Raw genomic sequence first — 9432 nt, 5'->3', positions numbered from 1 at the left:
CATCCACTATAGAGTTAAACTCTCATTCCAACACTATATACTGTACAGAAAATTCATAATATATTCATATCTACAAAGTGATATACTTTTAAAGTATATACAAAGTTCATAAATAATCCTTTTTATAGTTCTCCAATTTGTTTTATTGGGTTTTAAAGCATAATGTATACAGTTAACAGTCAGGAATAGTAGTGGTAAATGACAACAGTTCGCCCTTACATTGGGCGGCATACTACAGTAGGCATAAGCAAAAAATGGGGGAGGGGATAATGCAGATTGTCGCTGCAACTCATCAGAACAAGTGGTTGTTTGTGGGGGAGGGGTTCAGGATAGTGGTGGGGGGGGGGGGGGTATGGGTTTACCCCAAGGGATTGTAGAAGTCGAGGAGGGAATATGTTAGGCGATAAGTAAAATGTGGTGAGGGAGCAATAAGGAAGAAGGAAATAAAAGAAAAGAGAAGAAGAGAGAAGGAAAGAGAAGAGGAGTGGTGACTACATCCGGGCTCCACCATCCAAAAGGCAGTTAGCGAATTAGGTTTTGTGTTATTTTAGCCCCCCTTGGCAGCGATGACAGTACATCGTTTTCCGGGGTACTCGGGGACGTTTGTCGTGCCATATGAAGGACATAACATGGTTTTGCATTGATCGGAGGGCAAAATTCGGAATTGCTACTGGTAGGGTGTGGAAAAAATAGAGTAATTTTGGAAGTAGGGTCATTTTGACCGCATGTATGCGGCCCAACCAGGAGATATGTAGGTTATTCCAGGATGACAAGAGATTTTTAAGGGAGCGGAATAGGGGTATATAATTCACCGCATACAAGGAGTCATAGGATGGGGACAAGTGTATGCCTAAGTATGGGATAGAATGTTGAGCCCACGCAAAGGTGAAATTTTCTTTGAGAAGGTTTACATCTGGCGGGGGGAGGGAGACGTTTAGGGCCAGAGACTTAGATTGGTTAACTACAAGGCCAGATAATTTCCCAAATGCCTCCAGAGTATTGAAGAGGGATGGTAGGGATATCAGGGGTTGGGTCAGGGTAAGGAGAATATCATCGGCGAACAGGCTAAGTTTTGAGGAGATCCCTGCAAACTCTTCTCTGATGGAAGGGTTATTGCGGATTAGCATGGCTAGGGGCTCAATAGCTAGGATGAATAATATGGGGGAGAGGGGACAACCCTGCCTCGTGCCCCGGGAGACTGGGAACGTATCCGAGAAGTGTCCTGCATACATGACTCTAGCGGAGGGGTTGTGATATAAGGTCGAGAGCCGTGGTACTCGATATCGAAAAAAGGTATCGGTGCATCCCTACTGCAAACATAATCTGATCTTATACTTTCTTGTGATCAGTACTAAAATATTTCCTTCCTAATAGGGATCTTTTAGACTGGAAATAAAAACTCCCATATTTATATTGTGTTTTAAAACTTGCAGTTTCCAGGCTGTGACCCAGTTTCACTACTTTCTTGTCATTGATGTCTCATGTATGCAGGAATAAAGTCAGAAGTCTAAACTTGTTCTGAATCGGTGATTAGCTATGCAGTTAAGTTGGAGGATAAAGCTGACCATCACAAATTTTTTTTTATCCAAGTTGCAAGAGTTATTCCCGAATTTTTTTTTTCCTGTCATGGTAGATTCTAGTTAACCACTTGAAGACCAGGGTTGTTAAACTGTCCTTCATGTCCAGGCCATTTTTCATTATTCAGTGCTAAGATACTTTGACATTTAGTTAGTCATGTAAAGCCGTACCAATATTAATTTTACATTTTTTTGGGGGACAGATAGAGCTTTCTTTTGATTAACCACTAAAAGACCAGGGTTTTCCCCTTCCTGGCCAGGCCATTTTTTAGTATTCAGCGCTGTAGTACTTTGACATTTATTCCGTCATGCAACACTGTACTGAAATGAATTTTATACCATTTTTTGGGGACAGACAAAGCTTTATTTGTGTGGTATTTAATCACTTTTTTTGTTTGTTTTTTTTTGACCATATAATAAAAAAAGTACCTTTTTTAAATTTTGAAAAAAAACCCTGTTTCCCTATGAAATGTAATGAAACATTTGTAAGCCGGGGTGCTGCGCTTTGTTGTGTGTGATCCACCTTTTAATTGGTCTTTAAGTTGTGTGAAAATGTGAAAATATCACAAACTAAATACAGTGCCACTGATCAAATCCTAATTGCGGCTGTATACTGGAAATACAAGTCGAAAAAAGGAAGGTAAATGTGTTCGTGAATAAATATTAAATATTATGTTAACAATGTAAATATCGCAAAATATGTGTAACATATGTAAATAAATAAAATATTGTCGTGTGGAAACAAGTTATATTGTGAATAATAAATAAAATCTGGTTGAAAAATGCGCAGCACCCCGGCTTACACTTGATCACGTTGATAGATATTGCTGCAGCTGGTTAATTTCTGTAAATATATCCTAGCGCAACTACCCTGGTTACAATAATGAAACATTTATCACCCCAATTTTTTGATAAAACCTAAAAGACGGGGTCACGTCGGGTAGGAAACATGTGCGATACTTTAAAAGCTTTTACTGCTCATCAAATTAGTGTTAACAGTGATTGTAGGCCCTACAATTATTGCTCTCACTCCGACATTCGCGGCGACATGTATGCAACGTTGTTTTCATACGTAGGCGCACCTGAAGCGTGTTTGCATTCGTATGTACGTGGGTGCGGGGGATTTTCTCCATCTTTTTGTTTATATATGACTTTAATTTTTCTTTACATTTTATTGCTATTACATGGGCTAACATGTTTTCGCACGTAGGCGCACCCGACGTGTAGTTACATTTAGATGTGCGTGCACGCAGGGGCGGGGCACTTTTTTTGTGTCTTTTAATTTTTTAAAAATAGGAGTCTTTCATTTTTGTATTTTTTTTTTTACACTTAAAACAGGTCCTCTTTATGCTATCACATACAGGGGCTAACAAGCCCCTTATGTAATAGCACAAATACAGTGACAGGTCCTCTATTAGACCCCTAACATCACCTAGGCACCCCAAAGAAGCTGATGAAGCAGAAATCTTGCTTCACCAGCTTCTTCTCTGGCTACAGCAGCTGGAGACATCATATTTCTAATTTTCAACATGGGTCAGATGGCAGAGGACAGTTTCGTAGATATGATCTACATGATGTGTCTTCAGTTTTGTATCTTTTGTTCCTGACTACTACCTGTATTACTATGGTTACCACTGATGTCTTATGATTCCCATGTAAGTTTGTTAAATAACACAGCCCCCCCTTCTTTTTTTTTCTTGTTCCTTTACTACCTTGATTTCCATTTCTTTTTCCTGTATTTTATCTGTTGTTTTCTACTCCTTTTGAATCCAATAAAATCTTTGTAAAACAGCAGGCAGAGAAATGACAGGCTGAAACTGGAAGTCTTATCACATAGGGGGGGCTTACAAGCCCCCTATGTGATAGCATATTGGCAGTGGCAGGTACTCTTCAAGGTGATGCTGGGGGTCCAAAAGACCCCTAGTATCACCTTTACACTCCAAATAAGCTATTGAATTGCAGCCCGTTCAGGAGCCCGGCACTGACATCTATGGGAGTGATGCAATACGCGTCGCTCCTGGTCCCATAGTACGGGGAGGGGACCGGTGCACGGAGGTTCGCCGCTCTCCTCCCCAGCTTCCCACCAACACCCAGCAAGCCGGGCCCGTAGGAGGGCAACGGAGCCCGGGAAACAAGGCGGGGGTGTCGGGCAGGGGGGGCGGCCCGGTTACCAGATCGTAGAAGCGATCTGGCGACAGCTGAGCTGCCAGAATCGCTTCTACTGTAAAGCCGGTCGCTGGCTCTACAAAACGGAACAGACTCTCGGTGGCTAAAAGCTGCCGGGATTCTGTGTCACCCCTTCCGATTTCATGATGGGATTATCCCGTCATAGGTCGTGAAGGGGTTAAGACCCCGAGATCACTTGCTGATGACCTGGACGATAGACAGCGCCGGAACAACATTACGATAAGAGGAATAAAAAGAGACAACGCGACCAGAAGAGCTCTCAAAGTCAGTGGAAGGCATTTTCAATAATTTTTAGATAATACAAAAGCAGAATATATAGAGATTAATAGAGTGCACCTTATTCCAAATAAACATTGGATGGATGAAACACAGGAGTGAGGTGTATTGTGCAGAGTGCATTTCTATAAACAATGAAAGAGAGAAGAGATCCGTGAATTATCATGGTGCCGTAATTGCGTTGTTTGCAGATTTATTGTGGAGGACTCTGACAAAAAGGAGAGCTTTACGCCCACTGACCCAAGCACTGAGAGATGCGAGTATTGCCTATCAATGGGGATACCCATTCCACCTACGGGTAAGGAGAAATGGACGGTTGCATACATTGCGCACACTGGAAGATATACCCGGCTTCTCTAAAGTATTGGGATTGCCAGCATTGGAAATAGAGGCTCGGGCAGACCATGCAGGTCCAGATTTGCCTCAGGTCCTAGGGTGGGAGCAGTGGAAGTTGATACACCCCAGTGGACATCGGAAAGATGGAGAAGGTATAGGAGGACCTGGGAGCAATTGAAAGAAGCTGATGGAGCCCGTGGCAACTGAATTTTGCCAAAGCCAAGATGTATGGAAAATAATCTCTAAAGAGACAGCCAGTGACATTTTAAAACACACATGAAAAAAAGAAAAGAGAAAAATCAAGATCAAGTAGGGGAGGGAAGATTATTGAAATTAATTAAGATTTTTTTTTTTTTTTTATTTCAGTGTTTTTTTTCTTCTTTTCCTCTCTTCTCGCTTTGCTCCTCCTCTATGGGGAGAGAAGGGAATTAATTAAATAATTAGGAGGGTTTGTGAAAAATTCTCTAAGTTGGTTGGTCACAGGGGAATCACTATAGAGAAGCTGGAGGGTAGAGTGTATAATGGAATACAATAACTATTTCTGGGGATTTTAGATAGGGGGAGATGGGCACATGGGAGGGAGGGATAGAGATGGGGTTGGGGGTAATGATTGGGACACGGGGATAAAACCACTTTTATACGCGCATAATTTAAAGAGACAATGAAGAAAAGTGGGGGGTTTTAGGCACCAGATGACCCAACCAAACAATAAATTATATTTAAAAAAATAGCTTTATTAGTTAACAATATGGACATGCATATAAAAGCTAATAGCATAGTACCTCCTATAACAACACTCTACCCATGCCCGTGCGCACCCGGCAATGCACACGCTCACGTGCACGTACACTCGCATGTCCACACAAAGACTCTGCACCTGGTACAGCTCTATGAGCAACACCAGGAGCATGCGCAAACCGCTGAACATGAACTCTAGCTCTGGCTTCTTGACAGAGTGTTTGGATGTTTAATTACCAAGTAAAGAGCGGGAATTTCATCAAGTTGATTTTCCATTTTAAAAGGGGTGAACGATCTCTTAAATATTTGGGCATCCAGATACCAGTGTGGGCTACACATATGTACGAACTTAATTATTTGCCCCTGTTAGATTCCACACAGTACAAATTGACACTATGAGCCTCAAAAAGTCACTCCTAGATGGGAAGAATAGCTTTATTAAAAATGAATATCTTACCACGCTTTCCTTCTTTATTTCAAACCATACCAATTGAATTGCCATGGACATTCTTTCGATCATTGAGATCAATCTTTATTAAATATAAATGTGTAGGCAGGAGGGGTGAGCGGGGCTCTAACACATGGAACTATACCATATGGCTGCAGTCCAGAGACGTATGTTAGATTGGATGCATGAAAATTATACCAAATTATGGGTGGTAATTAAACAAGAGGCTACTTCAATACCTCCTTTTTTTCTATTCCATGGGTTAGCCCAGAAAGACTTATTGCCATTAGTGAGGAATTTGCTAACAATATGGGATCAGGCGATCCGTTCCCTTAACGTGTCATCCTGTGTGGGCCCTCTTATGCCTATTTCAGGTAACCCGGATTTCCCCCCTGGTAGGAACTCATTAGGGTATTTGAAGTGGACAAAAGCGGAACCTTCTCCAATTAGACCAGCATTAATGAAAAATGGATTGTGGCCTTTATCATATAGTAGGAAGTAGGGAGGACATATCGTGGGGTGGGGGGGATGGTTACAGTACCTCCAATTGAAACATTCTTTATGTCACTGTCTATAAGAGGGAATATGATGCGCAAATTGACAGTATTTGAAGATTTGTGTGTAAACAAGGGAGGAGGGACCTACAATATTTCTTTACTGTACAATATATTACTAAAGCAGGATTACCCTAATTGCCCATATTATATTAGAATGTGGGAACGAAAACTGGAACACGAAATCGCAGCAGAGGATTGTAATCTATCTTTTGCTTTAACATTTAGATCTGGTATTTTGAATTAAAGGAGAACTATGAGATGAGTGATTTCCACTCACCTCATAGTTCTAGCCGACCTGTGACAATGAGACTGTCACAGGTCGGCTCAGTAGATCGGGAGGTGAGCGAACACATACCAGGTTCGCTCACCTCTTGATCCTGTCACGGCTCTCTGCCGTGACAGGGGGAGGGGCTGGATTCCCCTCTCCGATCTGCCAGCGCTGACTGGCGGAACGGACGGGGGAGGGGGCGGGTACAGCTGGCTCTGCCTCTAGATAGGCAGAGCCAGCTGTCACTCGCGCAGCTGGGCGGATCCGGTCATCTAAGTCGGGATCCGCTCCGGCTGCGGCGTCTCAGTATATACTGAGCTTAGGGTAACGGGAGGACACTAGTTTGTGTCCTCCCGTTACCCTAAGGAGAACTATGGGGAAAAACACTGACCCCATAGTTCTCCTTTAAGCTCAAAGTTTAAAATAATTTCACTATGGTATAGGTGTCCGACCACCCTCGGGTGTGGCATTCCTATCGCCTAATGCCTGGGACAGGCAGTTCCGGCCGGGCAGTTTTTTTTCTACATTTAGTCCCCGCTCTTCTGGGGGACCTGGGACCACTGCAAATTAGGTTAGAGAGCACAGAGCAGAGAACGCTTCTCTCCTCTGCTCCGTGTAAGCAATAACACAGGAAGGCTTGCAGCTCTCCTGTCACAGGAGAATGGGCACAGTCCTGTACTAGAACTCCTGTGTTGGAGGTGACACGTGGCAATCGTGCATGAAATAGTGCGGATGGCCGGGCGGTCGCAGAATCGCACACCACCGCCGATCGCGCTGGCAGTGGCATTATTTTCTAGTGGCACCCCAGTCGCGCCAGGCAGATTGCGCATTTTCCCGCCGCAATACCGCCTGTGTAAAAACACTGCATGGTGCGTGTTGCGAAAAAAGGTACACGTACCTTTTTTCAGCGATTTACTACGTGGATGTAACCCCATTGAAATCACCCAAGTCTGCACCCGCCCTAAAGGCCGTGACACACTGCACGCAAAGCCGTGCAGAGCGAAGCAAAGCTATCCGGCACGGAGCTTTGCGTGCAGTGTGTGAGCTGAGTGCAGTCAGATGATTGACTGCACCTTCAGCCAATCGGCTCGTCCGTAACATCCAGCCAGATGTTGCATTCCAACGCGCTGGTTTATACGCACGAGCTGATTGGCTGAAGATGACATTTTTAATCTCGGCACGCTCAGCTACGCAAGCTCTTGCAAGCTGAGCTGCCGAGGAGAAAATGACATGACACACTACTCACAAAGGCAGCGCGCCACCGCTCCGCACTGCTTCGCGTGCAGTGTGTCACGGCCTTAATCACTTGCACCCCCTTCCTGTCCAGGCCATTTTTCAGTATTCAGTACTGCGGTACTTTGGCTTACGTTTATTCCGTCATGCAACGCTGTACTGAAATGAATTTTATACCATTTTTTGGGGACAGATAGAGCTTTTTTTTGGTGGTATTTAATCACCACTGGGGTTTTTATTTTTTACTATATAACAAAAAAGTACCGAATATTTTTTTTTTTTAATGGTTTTCCCTTTGTTATTTTAGGAAACATTTATTTTACCCAATTTTTTATTGTTATCACATAGGGTGCTAATAAGTACCCTATGTAATACAGTACAGTTACAGGTCCCCTTTATGGAGACATCAGGGGTCTCTAAGACCTAGGGACCCCCAGAGAAGCTGATGAATCACAGATCTGCTTCATCAGTTTCTCTCTGGTTTCTGTACCGGAGAGTGACAGAGGAATGCGGAAGTGATGTAATATACATCACTTCCTGCATTCAGAGAGCGGAGGGAGATCGGGTTCTGATCTCCCTCTGTTCTCAGTGCACAGAGACACATCGCCCGGGATCGCGGCGGCGGGGACAGCCATGGCGCACCTTCACTTCCATCATACAAGCGATTGGGCGTCTTCACAGACGCTGGACCGCTTGTATGTATTACTGGCCGTTTAAAATCCAGGCGCTTTCCAGCTCGTGCGCGCCAGGGGGCACACGGGCACGAAGGACGTCTAAAGACGCCCACCCGCATCCAGGAGACTCCCGTCCGGCCGTCTTTCAACGATCGGCGGACGGGAGCTGGTTAAAGGGTAAATTGACTTTCCCAAGTAATTTGGGAAAATGAAATTGCCCGCACAAATCTGACCCCCTCTCCTTCACTGCTATGCTTACCTTTCACCGAACGGTCCTTCTCGTCCACCAGTATGGGTGTACTATCTGTACCTGTGCCATGTATTCTGAATTTCGCTCGCAAATTGCAAGCACTCGTTGGTCAGCGAGGTCACCTGACGGTGCTGACTAAAGAGAAGCGCTTCTTAGCACTGCTAAATACTGTTTTAGTTTTAAAAAAATTATTATATCAGGACAAGTAGATCATCATGAGGGACAAGTAGATTGGGCCCCCGCCTTAGTCTTTGGACACGTAGTTTTTTTTTTTTTTATTTCCACACCCCTGCACCCTGCATAGAATGTATCCAGTTATACCTAAGCAAAGCTAGAGATGTGGACATGAAGAGGGAAATATGCTACATATCTGGTGGTCATGTAAACAGAGTAGACCATATTGGGAATCCATGATTAATATAAGTGAGCAGCTCATTGAGACACATTGGTCAGTAACACCAGAAATAGCCTTGCTTTCAACTATACCGGGAGATATCAGGAGGGGCAAAAGATGCCTTCTGCAACATCTTTTGGTGGCAGCTAGAACACTGATACCGCAGTATTGGAAATCACCAGCAATACCGCAGATTAGAGAGTGGGTTTGTGAAGTTAATTTAATTATGAGGATGGAGTAACTTGCTTCTTGTTAGTTCGATATTCTGAATTTTGTAAAATCTAGAGTCCTTGGAAAGTTTTTCTGACATCTAGTAAATTACAAAAACTCATGTAAGTCTAGGCAAAGAAGGGTAGAAACATCATGAAAAAGAGATCTTGGATTTTGTTTTTTGTTTTTTCTTCTTTGTTTTTGTGTGAGATGAGTGAGACCTTGTAGCTTCCATCTCCCTCCACTAGGGGGGTATTAAGGAATTAGAAATAGGATAGGCGGGG

General features: G+C 43.7%; 1 protein-coding gene across 1 annotated transcript in view; it reads left to right on the top strand.

The window, feature by feature from the left end:
* The window catches only part of ATP6V1D (ATPase H+ transporting V1 subunit D), a 92957-nt gene that overhangs the window by 66174 nt on the left and 17351 nt on the right, over window positions 1–9432 (top strand). The window contains exon 9 of the mRNA XM_018570916.1: window positions 4232–4338. Within this exon, the coding sequence (XP_018426418.1) occupies window positions 4232–4338 (107 nt within the window). The remainder of the gene's footprint in view (window positions 1–4231; window positions 4339–9432) is intronic.

This window comes from Nanorana parkeri, unplaced genomic scaffold, assembly GCF_000935625.1.
Source record: "Nanorana parkeri isolate BGI_ZX_2015 unplaced genomic scaffold, ASM93562v1 scaffold1630, whole genome shotgun sequence".
Lineage (NCBI taxonomy): Eukaryota > Metazoa > Chordata > Amphibia > Anura > Dicroglossidae > Nanorana > Nanorana parkeri.
The sequence above is the reverse complement of the archived record's forward strand: the minus strand, read 5'-3'. Positions and strand labels throughout refer to the sequence as shown.